Source organism: Oenanthe melanoleuca, chromosome 2, assembly GCF_029582105.1.
Source record: "Oenanthe melanoleuca isolate GR-GAL-2019-014 chromosome 2, OMel1.0, whole genome shotgun sequence".
NCBI classification, from domain to species: Eukaryota; Metazoa; Chordata; class Aves; order Passeriformes; family Muscicapidae; genus Oenanthe; species Oenanthe melanoleuca.
In genome coordinates this window covers 51199339-51216163 of record NC_079335.1, presented here as the reverse complement: position 1 = coordinate 51216163, position 16825 = coordinate 51199339, and the positions used below count along the sequence as shown (strand labels likewise).

Sequence of the window (16825 nt, the reverse complement as noted above, 5' to 3'; positions counted from 1 at the left end):
ATTTATTACTTTCTAGCTTTAGTATTTAAAATTTTCCTTTGAACTGACTTCTCTTTCCCTCCCTTTTTTTCCAGGGAGTACCAGTACACGGAACAGCAGTCAAAAGGGAAGCAGTGTGTTGAGCATCAAGCAAAAATCTAGAAAAGAGCTTCTCATGGAAAAGTTTCGGGAGCAAATGATCAAAGCCAAGGCTTTTACAATTAAAAAGTGAGTAATATGAGGAGTTGTGTGGGTTTGGGGGGAGGTTCTAAACAGTAAAGCAGAAAGCCAGCATTTTAAAAGTGAGCAGGCTACTACTGGTGTTAATTCAAGTGTTTGTTGTATGCAGATGTCCCATCAGCTGAACATCAGACAAAGCAGCAGTTGCTCAAATAGCATCTGCCTAATAAAAAAGCTAAATATCCCATGTGACCTTGATTTGCTAGGTATATTTCTACTGAACAAATCGTAATACAGTGGTTTAGAAGCAATCAGAACAAAGGACTGGTGTCTTTGCAGTCCTCTGAAGGCTGTCAGAGTAGATCTTAGATATCTTGAAAATATTAACCATACCACACTCAGCCTTTACTTCCTTCAGTGCCGGTTATATCTTATTAAATCACATTGTGGTCTATGTTGTTTTAGGACTCTCCAGGTGTATGTGCCCATCAGACAGTTTTTCTACAATCTCATTCATCCAGACTACAGTGCAGTGACTGATGTGTACGTGCTGATGTTCCTCGCAGATACAGTGGACTTCATCATCATTGTGTTTGGATTTTGGGCTTTTGGGGTACGTCACAGAGGCATCTATCTGTAAATCCTCAGCAGGATTTACATGTTGTGGATGCTAAATATCATGCAAGTGTCCTTTTTCCTTGACCACCCTTATATTTTGCTTTTCAGAAACATTCTGCTGCAGCAGATATCACCTCTTCATTATCAGAGGACCAGGTCCCAGAGGCATTTTTGGTGATGGTGCTCATTCAGTTTGGTACCATGGTGGTAGATCGAGCACTGTACCTCAAAAAGACTGTCATGGGAAAAGTCATCTTCCAGGTCATCCTTGTTTTTGGAATACATTTCTGGATGTTCTTTATCTTGCCTGGAGTGACAGAAAGGTATAAGCCTTATAAACAAACAATATGGGTGGAATACTGATGCTCTACCAAGTTCTTTGTATTTAAATTGGAGATGTTTATAGCTAAGCTTTGGAATTATGATCAAGTTTTTTCCTTGCCTCATTTCTAAGCAGAAAGTTGGAATGCATTTCCACAGCAGTAACTGTGGCCAATATAAGTTTGAGGAAGAATTAGTTATATATATACAGAAATATTCTCAGTTCAGGCCAAAATGCAAGCAGGTGAAAGAGAAATTGCCTGTAATTGAGTGATTAGAGCCTTCAGCTGAGACAATGTTGGCCTCTGATCCAATTCCCTGCTCCCAAGACTGCTCTATGCTGCTTTAGAAGAGCAAGTAGAAAATGTCTCCCTCAGAGAAACTTATAACTTAGCACTTTCCTGAAATGTGTGGACTGTGGATTTAAATCTCTTTAAACTGAAGAATGTCTAAAATATGCATCTGTTCTGAAGAGCAAATTTCTCCTCCTGTGCTCCTGCCACTTGGCTCTGGAGGTGATGTGGAGGTCACCCACTGGATGAAATTTTGTGTCACATACCTAGTCAGGCTCACTCCCAAATCTAACATTTATTTCATGGCTTGGGGCACTGACCACTGCAGTCTGTAGTGCAGAGGTCTTAAGCTTCCTTCCCTAGAGTTTGGCTAACTCCTCTCTTGCTACTTTAAGTTGCCTTGAAGTATTTCCCTCACTCCATTGACTGTCCATGGAAATTGAGTGTGTCACCTGGGCACCTAACACTTCATTAACAGTCAAGTTATTTTACTGGGAAAAAAGAAATGGGCTTATAGTGTAAAGGAAGCCTGAAAAACCTCACTTTCTCTCCAAAAGAAAGTGCAGTAGCAACTGTACCCAAATTTAAAAAAAAAAATAATCATTTTTAAGTGGCTCTCTTATCTACTGCACATCGAGATTGTTATGAAATAAAATAATTTTGACTTTGTGCTTTTGGAAAATCTATATCTAGTCACTAATCTCAAATCTGCATCTGAAGCATCCTGTATTCCTTCTAAGTGAGATTAGAACCCCCTGCAAATTTCTTAATTTAAATACTTCTGCGGGATTTAATTGAAAATACTGGGTTATGGCTGGCTGGCAAACCCTGTCCATTGTGAGGCACCTGCTACAGATCCACTGTGCTGTTGAATAAAAACCAGAATGGCACATGTGAGGAGAGGCTGAGGGTTAGTTGTTGGAATTAGACTTGAGTCAAGCAGGGAAGGGTAGAAAATATTTTCAGAGATCACTCCTTCTTAAATTCCTGTATGAGAGCTGCCACTAACACAAGTAGCCACTAAAGCTGCCTTGATTGAGCCCCTGCCCTGGGCTCACAGAGGGTTGAGCCATCGTGGGGTCCAAGGAAGACTGGTCCATGTTGGGCAGTGAGGGACCTTCAGCATCCAGAAAGGGCAAGGGCACTGCCCAAAGCCTTCACTCTTTGGGGAGCCCATTCCCAGCCTCTCTCCTGTGACCCTGAGAGGGCAATGGATGCAAGTTTTAGACTTTTTCATCCAGTCTTTCCAGTATTTTTTTAACCCTGCCATGGGGTCAGCAACCAAGGTCTTTTCACAGGACCTCAGGAAGGGGAAACTGCCAGGAGCAAAAAAAAAACATTTCAAGCTAATTTGGTCATACACAGGTACAAAGCTCATCATTTTCCTTTATCTTTTCCTTTACAGGAAATTTAGCCAGAACACAGTTGCCCAGCTCTGGTATTTTGTGAAATGTGTTTATTTTGGCCTATCAGCCTATCAGATACGCTGCGGATATCCAACTCGTGTTCTTGGCAACTTCCTCACTAAAAGTTATAACTATGTCAACCTCTTCTTATTTCAAGGGTAAGCACAGACTTACTGCCCTTCTTCCTTCTTTTGTGTAATAAGGATCTGCTATAGTGAAATGCTGGGGTTTGTCATGACTTTTCTTCACAGACTGCTGGAAATAAAACAATAATTTCCGCACAGCACACTCTGGATATGCCGTATGTCCCCTGTAGTGCACAAGAAAAAGAAAAATCTATTTCTAGAAGGCAAATTTCATAAAATTCCATCTCTCAGTCTGAAACCAGAAGCCTGATACACTAGTCAGCCATTCAGTCCCCTATGGAATAGACATTTTTGACACTTCTAAGAAATCACCTTTGTGAACAGAAATAGGGGGCTATACACTGTGCTGGAAAACAGGTAATGTTATTAGGTCTGCAGTCCTAAATAGTAGTAAGGTCTCAAATCCCAGAGACCTTTGGAGCAGGTCTACCTGCTCTATCTCAGCAGGTGAAAGGAATAGAGTGAAAGACAACACACCTGAGAAACAGGAACTTAAAAATAAGCACAAAAAAAAAGTTTTCTTTGAGAAGTGTTGCACATTTGAAACTCTTCAGGAGTTCGGAGTGTTAGGGCAAGGAACAGGCAGAGCATCACTCAGAGTGAAAGGTGGTTTTACACAGGCAGAGCACATTCTCCATTTACACTGTTACAGTGGCCTTGTGATTAAGCCAGTTTGAAGCATATATGTATTTCACAGAAAAAAATTGGAATAATTTCAGCCTTTTCACTGTATTTGCAGTATGGGCTTCTTTCATTCCAAGGAAAAATTACAGAAGAAAGCTTTCCTCACATGAAATATTCTTTGAGATGTGGCTGATAAGGAAAGTGTGGGACTAGGAAAGGGAATGATGCCCTTTGAACAGCTGCTCTTTGTGTGTTGATTTCCTGTTGATTCCCACCTTCTTCTGTTGTTTAATCCTGAGTCACAAAGCCCAGTTCCATATGCAGCAGAGGGCTGCCCACCTACTGCAAAAATGCCGTGCAACACTTGGTGTAAGGAAATTAATCCCACCATCCTGTGGAAGGAATCTACCACCATCCAGGCTGGAGGAATCTAGGAAACCTTGTTCCATCAGTGGCTCAATCACAGTAATGGATGTAATGATGCATAAGCGTGTTTATGGCCTGGTAATAATAGAGTAATACAAGCTATGGCAATTTCAGTATGTGATTGTATTTGTGTTTACAGAATCCCCAAGTAAGCTCTTTTCATGTTGTCTTAATTCTCTCTCTTGTCATATGTACACTTGCTGTGCTTGTTTGATGTGATGCCTCTGTTTCTGACAAGTTATCTGCTGTGCTCTCCCTTCAGGTTCCGCCTAGTTCCATTTCTGACTGAGCTGAGAGCAGTAATGGACTGGGTTTGGACTGACACCACTCTCAGTCTTTCCAGCTGGATCTGTGTTGAAGATATCTATGCTCATATATTCATCCTGAAGTGCTGGCGAGAGTCAGAAAAAGTAAGGAAACCCCATATGAGTGATTTAGGCCTCCTCTCCCCCATGCAGGAGAGAAGAGAAATAATCATGAATCCCTAAATAATTGAGAAATCCACCATAAAAATTTTGTTGGAAGATATGCCTGGCACTTGTGTTCAGAAATATTCAGACTGTTGGGTACTTAAGTTAGTTGGCAGCTGCTGTGAATGAAAATTCAAATGGCTTCTCTTTTGTGCCCAGCTGGTTTTTCCACTATTAATGTGAACTCCACAAGCATATGCCTGCTGGCTTAGTTGCATGCCTGTTTTTCAAGGCTGAGGTTGGAGGTCCTGGTAGCTAAATTAGTAACCTGGAGCATCAGGGAAGCTGCAGCTGAGGAGAAAGGTCAGGAGAAGGAAGAGCTCATGGCCCACAGTGTAGGTCCCAGGGACACTGGGGTCATGTAATTGCAGAGGGAACTCAGCTGGCTCCTGGACTGCAGAGTTCCTGCACATCCAAAACTGAACTGCAGGCCAGATAAACCCACCATTTGTCTCACTGAAATTTCAGTCTCTTTAAATCATTTAAGCTTCAGTTCAAATTAAACTTACAAATTCTGGATTCCTTATTACTGCTATAAAGATTGCAACCATATGCTTACTTATTTTGCCAATTTGAAAAAGAAATTAAACATTATTTTAAGAGTGACCAAACCAGTCAGAAATTCTACATCTGTATGGAAATGGATTTATTTTTAAGTGTTACTGACGTATTTCTACTTTTATTATAATCCTGTCTCTTAATGGCAATTGCTTTCTAAGTATGTCATGTAGATTAACTCAGAGCTGAAGTGCACACAAATCTTGCAAATAGGCTTTTTCTGTATGACTCTCACTTCTGCCATGAATGGAAGGAGTTCTGAAGAACTTCAGGAGTCAGGGGAGTAACAACCCAGCTGTACTTTGACTCTCCATCTCACTGCATTTTTTTATGGCACAATTCACATTATGTGTACCAGAGATCTGACATGGGATGATCTCCATGTCTAAGCTGGCATGTGTGTGCTAATGCCATACAGAAAAACAACTGTGTCACATCTTTACGAGTGTTGTTCAAGGTACTTTGGTTCTCTCTCTCTCACTGAGTGGCATGCTCAGGTATTTGGACTGCTAGAGGCTCCCTGAGATGTTCTATCATTAGCAGTGCCTGAATCTTCAGACAAATAGTATACCCCTGCTGATCCTGATACCATATTTTAATGAAAATACTATTCTGTAGCATGAGACAAATAACTTGATACACTGCTTCTGAAAAGTAAATAATTGGTTTTAAATATGGCATTATATTACAAATTTAATATTCTCATAGGGCTTTATGGATTCATGTTGCAAGGCAAGAACAATTTGCTGAAAGCCAGATTTCTGGTGTGTTTGAGGTGCAGTGCAGTACAGTGCATATTTATTTTGCACATGTGGTATGCAGTACATGGAGGACAGGCTACTAAACACTGCAAAGTTAAATCCTGTAGGAGAGTTACACCAAAATAAATTAGTGAAACTAAGACATTTTACAGGATGGTGAAAGTATTGAGAATTCAGTTATGAGACAAATGATAGAGGACAGGACTTACAGACAAGGCAGAACAAAATGCCATGTGATCTGCTTTGAAGGGAGAAGAAAAGCAGTCACTTTTGTCCTCAGAAGTTAAGAGAGAGAAGGATATAGCAGTATCCAGATTCTAGGAACAGCAAAAAAATTTTAAACATTAGTTAATTGGAGTTGGTGTGGAATTCACTAGAAACAGATTGGATCAAGCCTGTGAACTCTTAGCAATACTGTAAGTGGGGTGTGAAATGAATGTGGAGGTAGTGCAGTATCAGACACTTTACTGATTGTGTATGTCAGTTGCTGGTGAACAATTTTCCTGCTCCCCCCATCTTCCACAATATACAGTTTGCAGCATTTCAAGACCTATGAGAGGAAGTCTCCCTGAAGGTGTTTTGAGATAAAAGTTTTTGGAAGTGCAAATACAAGAAAGTGGGTCCCTCACAATAGCAGTTTTTGGAACAAATTGTCGTATCACTGGTTCTGCTATTATTTTATATTTTGTTCTTGGGAGTTCATGCTTGCGCTTAGACCAAAAAAAAAAAAAAATATCAAATTATCCTATCTAAATTCTTCCATCTTTATGGTTGTGAAGAATAAAAAACACAGAAGTTTACAATATTTTTCACACTGGACACTTGGGTTCATTTGTCACTTTTCTCTGTTGTCATCAGAAACTGGGTGTCTGTGCAGGTTTGGCTAAAAAACCTTAAAATATCTCACCCAACATAGGGTAGCAAATTACCACAAGAGATGGGAAGCCTTAGGATTGTTACATATTCACTCATCAAATCATATGAAGTGTAACTTTGATAGATGAGACATTACCATACTGCTGTTTGCTTTTGCAGAGATATCCCCAACCAAGAGGCCAGAAGAAAAAGAAAGTTGTGAAGTATGGAATGGGTGGCATGATTATCGTCTTGCTGATTTGTATTGTCTGGTTCCCACTGCTCTTCATGTCTTTAATCAAATCTGTTGCAGGCATCACCAACAAGCCTCTAGATGTATCAATCACAATAACTCTAGGAGGTTATCAGGTAAAAAAGAAGAAGCACTAAAAGCAAACTCTGTTTTTTGCATTATATTTCCTTGTGCTATTTCTTCCTTTCATTGAATTGAACTGCTTTATGTAAGGTACCTGGCAACCTTCCACAAGTGACCACTTTTGGGTTTAAAAATATACCTACAGGTCCACATGGTAGATATAAGATAGTTATATGTAGCTTGCATCTCAGTGGAATGAGATTATAACATTGTCATGTTGAATTGAATGGCATAATTGTCTTGGACTGTGATGCACAGGATGCTGCACTGTGTAAGTAGCAGCCAATGTGAAGTAAATGTGATAAAATGTGCTCTTTTGTTTCCCAGCCTATTTTTACCATGAGTGCTCAGCAGAATCAGCTCAAAAGTTTGGATCCGAATGAGTTCAGTGAATTTCTGAGAAGCTATAGGGGTAACACTGTAAGTGAAAAGTAGGATACCTCATTACTTTACAATGTGTGCATGTTTCCATGGAGTTTCCTTTTGTAAGTTTTGTTTGTGTAGTTATAAGTGGTCATCAGTGCTGTCATCAATTGGAAGATATTTCCATGATGAGAATTTGCATGAATAAAGGTTCAGACACATCATTTGTCAGGACATGGCTGGGTTATGGTGAGACAAGCTACCATTAATGTAGATATCTTTGCACAAAATCCTGAAAGGCAGAAACTAGTTATTGTCTTGTTGTCTGTATAAAACCTTCCCCTCTAAATGACACAAATCTTCAGGAGATGTAGTGCTGTTTGTGTACTGCCAAAGAAAACATGCTGTGGGGACAAAACAGTGTCTTACGCACTTTTAAGCTCCATGCTTCTTCCTAGAGCACACATCTTTCACCTTCCAGTCATGGTGGTGCTGTCAAAAGAAAGTGTGTGTAGCCTAGAAATGTTTTGACATTAAAATGTCATAACAAAAGCATTTAAACACAGTCTCAGTGTTTCATAGAGATATAAGCCAAATTTCCACAAGTTTCTACAGGAAGAGGACTAGTAATTAGTAGGAGCTGTTGCATTGCTAATGTAACTGGCATTTGATCAGATAAAACTTTAAAAGAAGTTCTTGCTGCTAGCCCATTAAAGAATTTGATATTAGATCTTACCAAACAGCCCATGTATAATAGCACTAATATTGTAACCTAGATGCATCTGGAAGTTACAAGGTTCTAGTTGCTTTATCCTTTGCAGGCACTTTTCTATGCAGAAAGATACTTAACAAAAGAAAGAGTAACATTTATTTTAAACTCGAGTTTAAATAGCCTCTACAGAGTTTACTTCATGAACTTTCAGACTCACTTTGGCCAGCACGGCCATCAGACAATGAGGCTATTTTTGTTTTGCCTTTTTAGCTTGGCTATACTTAGTTGATTCCCCTTCCTATCTCAAGTCCCAGTTGATATCTCAGGAAAACAATCAGTGCACACCACTGCACTTACAATTAATCAGAGATTTACAAATCTGTCTGACTGGGAAATGTGACTCTGTGTCTTGTGAATACCACTGCACTGAAATTTTCTTTTGCTTTTCTACATCTACAGGCTGCTTTGCAGTTTCTAGAGGGCTATGCAAGAGAAGATATAACTCGAGCAGATCTGGAGGGAAATTCAAATTCTTTATGGACCATAAGCCCTCCCAGTAGGCAGAAAATGATACAGGGACTTCGAGACTTTGATGCTGATTTCAGTTTAGTTATTTCATGGACCATTCAGAGGTAACTAAACAAAATTATTATGAGGTGGATGGATCATTTGCCAAGCATTAGCTCAGTAGAACAGTTCCACACTGCAGTTTTGGTTTAGTTTTTTAGAAAATTCTACTGTATGGCAGAGCAAAAAACTGACATTAGGAGGGAAAGAGACAGAGAGAAGTCACTTTTGTTACCCATGAAAACATTTGTTGCCTGCAGTTCTCAAAAAATGAAGTGGAGCCACTACCAAGTAGATTTTTTAATATGTCCAGGTGGAATTTTCAATGTGACTTGATAGGAAGGAAGAAAAAGAAAGAATATTTTAGCCAGTTTTAGATGGATGTGAACTACTCTTAACAGCAGCCTTGATAACCTTTATGGAAAGTGAATACTTAGACCTAGTTAAGGCAGAAAGCTGATAAGAAAATACGAACAGAAGTTCTTGGTTCTGTTATTAAGGGAGTCTGGAAGTAACACAAACTATTTTTATGTGTAAATACTATAACAGTGGCACAGATCCATTTTGTTGAGACCTTTGTCTGCTCCTGTGAGATTTCTTTGGCCCCAGTGAACTAACTTTACAATGAAGTTTTTGAAAGAGATAGCCTGGAGTATAAAGTTGTTGCACTCAGGCTAGAGCATACCCAGTCATCAAGGTCATTTGCTGGCTACTATCTGCCAGATGGGGCTCCTGTAGATTGCTGAATTAAATTGGAGTTAAGTCATCACTCCATGAAAATTAAGTTCCTTTGCAGCCTCCTTATTTACATGTTACCTTGGGAGTAGAAGCTGGATTGTTGTAAGTCTATGCACAAGAAGCAGGTCAGCTGAATCACTGTGGGAGCCCTGAACATGCTGGGTGCATTCTTCCACAGTCAGAAATAGTCTTGTAATGAATCTGCACATTGAATTCAACTTCATTTGACATCCTCCCCCCTTATTTTCCTGGAAGCTCAGACTATTAGCCAGTGAATTACATCACTCCATAATTTCTGAGCCTTACACTAATTTTAAGTACTGCTACTCAGTTTGCCCATATGCTTTCATAGCTACAAGCATGCATACACTAGTGGAAAGAGACATTTCTCACCCTCAGATTGTATCTTGTGGGTTAGGTTGTGAACATGAATGACTGAAAGGGTTATAGACTTCCCACTGTGACCTTCTGCTTAACTGCTGGCTTCCATCTAGGCAGGAGGCCACAAGCAGCAGTGAGGTGGGCCTGTTGTGTCACAGAGGCAGCACACACACCTTGCACATCAGCCTTTGCCCATCATCTGCCACAGGTGTTTCTCTGCAGCAGCCAAGGAGCTGCCTCACCCAGCTTAGGTTGTGCTCTCCTCACAGGTTGTCAATGTGTTTTCTCTTCTACTTACAACAGAAATCTCTCCCTCGGTGCCAAAGCTGAAATAGCATCAGACAAACTGACTTTTACACTAAAAAAACATACCAGAGAACATATTGCAAGAATGATGGAAGGAAATGAAACGGAAAAGGTGGAAAAGGTGTAAGTTATTTTCTTTTTCTATTTACATGCAAACTTTCCCCTGTGAAGCCTAAGTGGTCAAGCTTGTGCAAATGTTTGATTTGTCTGCCCATTTAACCCACTCAAATAACAGATGCCAACAGCACTGAAGCCAAGGTATAGTAATATTAAAGGTGAATACTTGTTTCCCATTATAAATGTAGGAACACTGGATCATCAACAACAAACATGGTGAAGCTATCAGTAACTTTGATTTATTGGATATGTACAGATTCAGTACATTCACAGTTCAACTCACCTTTGAGTTACATCTGAGGATGTTGTATTGAAATTTTTTTGTTCTAAACCATCCAGACTGTGTCTCACATTGTTAGTCTTGAATAGTACTAGATTGACAAAGAAGTGTTAAATCACTGGTCAAAAGGTAACATCTGCAGTGGTTTCTGACATCAGATCTTTTCCTGTGATGGAAATTCACAAGGCATGCTCTTCATATGAGTATCAAACATTATTCTACGGATATGGCCTTATAGCATTAACAGCAGTGATGTCTCCTTTTAGATCTGAAAAGAGTCTGGCTCTTCCTCTTCCACCTTCTCACTGGGGATTACTTTACAGCAGTAGTTTCTAAGTACTGCTAAGCCAACACATCATCCCTGGAGGCCACTTGATCTGATTTGTGGCTACAAGAGTTGAAAAGTTTAAGCTGAGACCAACTGGGATTGGTAAAACTCTTGAGAGGTTCTTACCTGTTAGTTGGTTGAAATTAGATTGGCCTTTTCTGTGCACAGCTGTTTTTCTGCACCCACACACACTTGTACATCCAAACAGACTGCTATTGCACATGTGATCACTGCACTTAGAAATACTTGATGCCTCTTTTCTGCTGTGTGGAGACACAGCAATATTTCCTATGGTGAAGTAGAGCCACAGAGAGCAGATTTTTCTCATTTGTGGGAATTAAATCATAATTCTTTTTTTGCAGGAGGTAAGCAGTAACATAGATTATATAGGTGCATTTGCCTGTCTTACAGTAATTTTGTAGGTTTAAGATTTTTTTTACTAGGTCATAAAGAAAAAGTGGTTGTGATAGCTATTAGCCAATCAGATACTTCAGAAGGGATCTTCTGCCACCACCTCTGCTGGGACAATTTAGCTGCTGAGCTCTTACCTTTTCTTGGACCTGCTGGGGTGATCAGAAGGGATTTTCAATTGACCACCCTTGTTCTTCCTCAGCCTGGTGTATGCAATGTAGCCAAGTGTCACAGGACTTCTCTGTGAGCTCCTCTTCCCTATAATTTTACAGTCATTTGAGGCAAATGTTAGGACAGTGTCTGCTTTTAATGAAATGTCTCTCCCTCTAGATACTGGTAATTTATTCCCACTCAAGATGATTTGATTTTGAGTCCAATGGAAGAAATTTTACAAGCATTTTTCTTTCTAAGTTTGAAATCCTCCTAAAAACTGTGCAAATATTTCCCAATGAAAAATTCTGTCAAAAATTCTCATTCTTTTAAGGTGTTATTATTGAAACACCTTGCCATTCTGAAATAATAGCTGTGCTCACATATTCCTCTGGCTTGTTTACTACTGGGGTTGTAGTAAACTACTGTTTTCATTACATACTTTATAGTTGACTATAAAAGCAGCTTTTTTAAAAAGGGAAACGAAATATAAAGTCTACATTTCTTGCAAACACACATGCCCCAGGTATGTGGACCTCATGGTGTGTGAATGGTGACATTATGGATGGAACTCTCTGCTGAAGTTCTGAAAAAACAGCTGAAAAATCCAGATAGTTTTCAGATGTGACATCTGAACATTCTAAGGTCATAACTTAAGACAAGAATTACTGGAAACTGTGTATAGCACTGTTAGGTACTTCTAAATTATTTTAGAGGTATAAAAATATGAAATATTTGATTTCTCATTTTTTCCCAGAACATTAGAAGAAGTGTACCCATACTACATCAAGGCTCCTAGTGATTCTCTGGCAAAACCCATAAAGCAGCTATTGAGAGGTATGTCTCCAGACCATGGGAAACAGAGTATGGTTTAAAGAAGTGCAAGGCAGCACTCACACTTGAACATGTCATGGGACACCTCAGTCTGAAATGCACTTAAAATGGTTTTTACTTGGTGTCTGCAAGCTTGAGGAGAGATAAGGTAATACACCATGAGGCAGAAAATGCATCTCCATGTGTTTTAGCTTTGGATTTAACAGTAAGGACTCTAAGGCTGAAGTCTGTCTGCTTTCCTTCAAGTCTGTTTTAGGAACTGTTTTCCTTTGTTTTATGTGTAAGTGATAACAAATTTCACTTCTCCACATCTCCCTGCTACCTCACTGGGAGCAGTCAGTAGTGTTGCATGTCTGCAAATGCAGTTCCTCAGCTTAAATAATAACACCTCATTTTTTTTTTAAGCTATTCCTTCGTTTTTGGCTACAAAGAATCCACCTTAAATAACTCACTGAATTTCAGAGTGCTGTTACACAATGAGAATACATACAGGTACTCACAGGCATACAGAATACGTGCACCTATGCACATACATGTGTGAAAAACCTGTTGGGATGGAACAGTAGGAACAAATCTTCATCTAAGCAATTTTCTCAACAGGGGCTAAATTTGGAGCTTGAATGTAATAGATGTAGTGCTATGTAGTAAGTTCTTGTCAAGGTTCATCGAGAAAAACAATCCTTGAGGCTGAACCCAGCTCTGTAAGTAGCAATAAGTTATGAGTGCTTCACTGTCATTGGTCAGGTCCCAAGTCTGAATTTCTTCTGAAGGGCTTTAGTGTATACCCTGCTAATGTACACTGAAAAGGAGCAGAGTTCATCTCCTGTCTGTGTGATCAGTATGCATAAAACAGGATAGCATTCTTTTTGTGATACAAGAGAATAATATCTTTTATATCAGAATAAATATGATGATTTATGATAATAGTTCCACTTTGAGGTACAGAAACTGACTGCTACCCTTGAGGTTAAATGTGTTTCTCTAGGCCTGAAATGTAGACATGATGAGAGCTATTGGTATTTTGGCCTGAAAGTACCAATATTATTTGACAGTTGTATGGAAGAGTATGTAGGTGATATGAAATATTTTAAATAGATTTAGATAAGATTTGCAGAAGAAAAAACACAGCAGTCTGGGTTTTATACTTTTGTGTACAGAAATAATGTAAAATGCAGTTAGAAGAATTTTGCTTCTGCATTGCTCAGTTATTTTATAATGCAGATGTTTGAAATATCTCTCTCAAAATGTTTGATTTTTCCAATTCTTGTTGTACATATATTAACACTTTTTTTTTTTTAATAGACTGCAAGTGGGAAAATATTACAGTTTCCCTTGTCAAAAATACATCTGAAGAGTGGTGGGTTTTGGATCAGCTTGGAAAAAGACAAAAAGTGTCCCATGAGAGTCTTGAACTCTTCATATTCAGTGATAAAGTCAGTCCACCGAGCCTTGGATTCTTGGCTGGTTATGGGTAAGAAGAAATCTTTACATAAAATTAAATAAAGTACATAATATAGAGATAGAGGTGACTTTATTTTTTGATTTGGGGGGTTATTTTTCATTGTTGTAGTGTTTGAACACTGCAACAGTTTGAAAAAGGGTTCTGTGAGAGATTTTAATATTATCTACAGAAGGATCAATATTTGCAAGGTTAGTATTACCCCTGATAACTGCACTACAGTGGGAATAAAAACAGAAGCACCCTTCACACCAATTTTCTACGGAAGAGAAATAATTCAAAATATGTTAGTTAGCTGCAAGTCAAGTTCTGCCCAAACTCTGCCTGGTTTTGGTGACCTCAATTTTGCAGCCAGGACCCTGGGTGTGAAAGAGTTATGAAATACATCTCCACAGACAGAGGAAGACAGGAGACTAAGCATTCCCAGGAGATACACCCTTCTGGTAGGATTTTGGAAAAGTCTCCATAGAAATATCAGGGGGACAGGTGAATGTTAGTTTGTCACCAGTTACATATACCTTAATAAAAAATTAAGCTGACAGGCTACAGTTAGCCAGATAGATGAGCTTCTTCACACTTGGCTGCCCTTTTACACAGCATGATTTGAACCCTTCCTTTCTCTCTTTCCAGCATTATGGGACTATATGCCTCAGTTGTCCTGGTGATAGGGAAGTTTGTCCGTGAATTTTTCAGTGGGATCTCTCACTCCATCATGTTTGAGGAGCTACCCAACGTGGACCGAATCCTGAAGCTGTGTACTGACATTTTCCTGGTGCGAGAGACTGGAGAACTGGAACTAGAAGAAGACCTGTATGCCAAGCTAATATTCCTGTATCGCTCACCAGAGACTATGATCAAGTGGACTAGGGAAAAAACTAATTGATCTCTTTGGCATCACACTGCAAATCAAGTTGGTTAAATCTGAATTTTAAAGGAAAAAGAAAAAAAAGCACAATATTCTCTTAAGAGCTAAGTCTTTTATAGCTGGGTAGCAATGATTTTTCACTGAAGGAATCCTGGAAGTTACAGCCTTAGGAATCCATGCTGCCTTTCAAATTAAGGATCAACAGTGAAGAAGGTTGAATGATTTGTTATTTTTAATGTGCCACTCCTCTACAATCTGGGGACTGCTTTGTAATATAATCAGCAAAAAGTTTGCATCTTTGTCTGGCTAATTTAATTTTCCAGACGACCATTACAACTTAGAGAGAAATGAAAGGAGTGAACCCACAGATGACTCCAGTGTACCTTCTTAATCCTTTCTGGAGCCACACAGTTTGGATTGTGCAATATGCTGTTGTACATCACTGACTTTCGAGCTACAGTAATGGGACACTGACGAGCCTTCAGGACACCCAGCACCCAGGGCCACTCTGGGAACTGAAGACATTCTAGCCATACCCATTTGTAGAAAAGCAGAGGTTTTGATGTACAAAGGACACTGTGGACAAGCCTCTGTCAGCAAAAAGAAAACAAGTAACAATCTCTTGAAATGCCTTATTTTATTTGTACAGTCACAGGAGACATTTCCACCAAACATCAATGACTTTTCTCAGGAAAAAGAAAAAGCAACTGAAACTTGACACTTCGTCAAGATTAACTAATGGCTAGAATAATTATGGTGAATTATGGGGTGTTCTGCTGGGCCATTTTCTTCAGCATTACTGCTTTCTGTTGGATGAGAAAAGAAAGTGAAATCAATGACCTAATGAGCTACTTCATTTCTTATAACCCTTTAAAGACTGAGTAGTGTGTGCTTCTCTCTGCTCCCCATGACATGCTTTTTCCCATTTCGATGATTTAAGGCAACTGTTGTTTTGCTGTTAGCTGATATTCTTCTTCCAGTGTTTCAGGTCTATGAAAATGTTTACATATTCCAAGTCACATTTTTACATCTGAGACGGGTTTTCTTTTTTTAAGTTCCCAAATATAGATACACATATGAGCTTGAGAAATGCCCTTTTTTTAAAACTGCTATTATTAGTGAAACAAATGGCTCATTAGAGAACATTGCAGCATGAAAATTTACAATTACAATGTAGGTTTCTTTCCATGTTAAAAAAAAAAAAAAAAACTGAGAAAAAAAATCATTGAGTGGGTAGGGTATGTTAAAAGGATATACTTGTAGTTTTGATTCAGTAATGACTTAAAATAAAGCACATGTTGCAAAGTCATTTTAGAAGTATTTTTTCCTCTGCCTTTTTACATGAAATGGGAAAAGTTTGACATTCTTCTTAATCTGTGACAAATAAGTCTCTTTCTTGTAGTTAGCTGCTATTTATTATATGAATGATTAGTTAATCACCAGAAAGAAACTAACATAATTTGCTGGCACATTTTACTGCAGAACTTCATAAAACAGCACAACTAAATGAAGTTGAAACATACTCTGCTGAGTGCTTCCATGACAAATGCTGTCACATCCATTCTATACTGTGAAAACTAACACTTTGAGCACCTTGACGTGCACAAAATAAAAAATTGCTTCATGATATTGTAACAATAAAATAATTTGGTGACTGGAACTCACTGGAAGACAACCTGATTTCCTCTGAAGTGAAAAGGTGGCTGCTCATAGCCAGGCAGCATTCCCCCCTGGAAAGTTTTGCTCCATTTCTTTCATAGGTCCTGTGAATGAAAACTGAAATATAAAGGGCAGCCCTGACATAGCACTCAGGGATGCTAAAATGTCTTTTATGTTAGATGGAGCCTCACCTGGATACAGTGATTTTAAGGAGACCAACACTGGAAGGAGAAGTGTGTTTCTAAAGGTACCAGCCAGCAGAACCATGCTGGCCACAGCTGGTCCCAGCTCCCTTCCTGGTTTCTTCTCTTCAACAGGCACTTCCTTTTTTTGGGGAAAAATCTGAATGAGCTGTACAGTTATTTGGGCTTTGCAAAAATGTGCTGCTCTTTCTTTCATGGATTGATCAAACTTTGAAAATAAAAGGATTCTACTGTTGGGTTTTTTAATTTATTTATTTTTAAAACAGCCTATAGTCAAATCACTCATCTGGATTGGCTGGCTACCTGCAACAGGTGAGGAGTGTACCAGACCATCCTTTGAGCCCAGCTGTTCAGATAAAGCTGAACTGGCAGCTGGCATTCTAGGGGGTCAGTATTGGGACCAGTACCATCTAACATTGTTATGAATATCCTGTGGGAC

The 16825-nt window shown here is 39.1% G+C and overlaps 1 protein-coding gene across 1 annotated transcript in view; it reads left to right on the top strand.

Moving 5' to 3' along the window:
• PIEZO2 (piezo type mechanosensitive ion channel component 2) overlaps positions 1 to 16621 on the top strand; it is a 281253-nt gene extending 264632 nt beyond the window's left edge. Inside the window, exons 43-54 of the mRNA XM_056483345.1 lie at positions 75 to 207; positions 625 to 772; positions 886 to 1100; positions 2797 to 2955; positions 4256 to 4403; positions 6818 to 7006; positions 7341 to 7433; positions 8548 to 8720; positions 10078 to 10203; positions 12124 to 12203; positions 13503 to 13671; positions 14290 to 16621. Coding sequence (XP_056339320.1) covers positions 75 to 207; positions 625 to 772; positions 886 to 1100; positions 2797 to 2955; positions 4256 to 4403; positions 6818 to 7006; positions 7341 to 7433; positions 8548 to 8720; positions 10078 to 10203; positions 12124 to 12203; positions 13503 to 13671; positions 14290 to 14542 — 1886 coding nt within the window. The 3' untranslated portion in view covers positions 14543 to 16621. The remainder of the gene's footprint in view (positions 1 to 74; positions 208 to 624; positions 773 to 885; positions 1101 to 2796; positions 2956 to 4255; positions 4404 to 6817; positions 7007 to 7340; positions 7434 to 8547; positions 8721 to 10077; positions 10204 to 12123; positions 12204 to 13502; positions 13672 to 14289) is intronic.
• Positions 16622 to 16825: the final 204 nt, after the last annotated feature.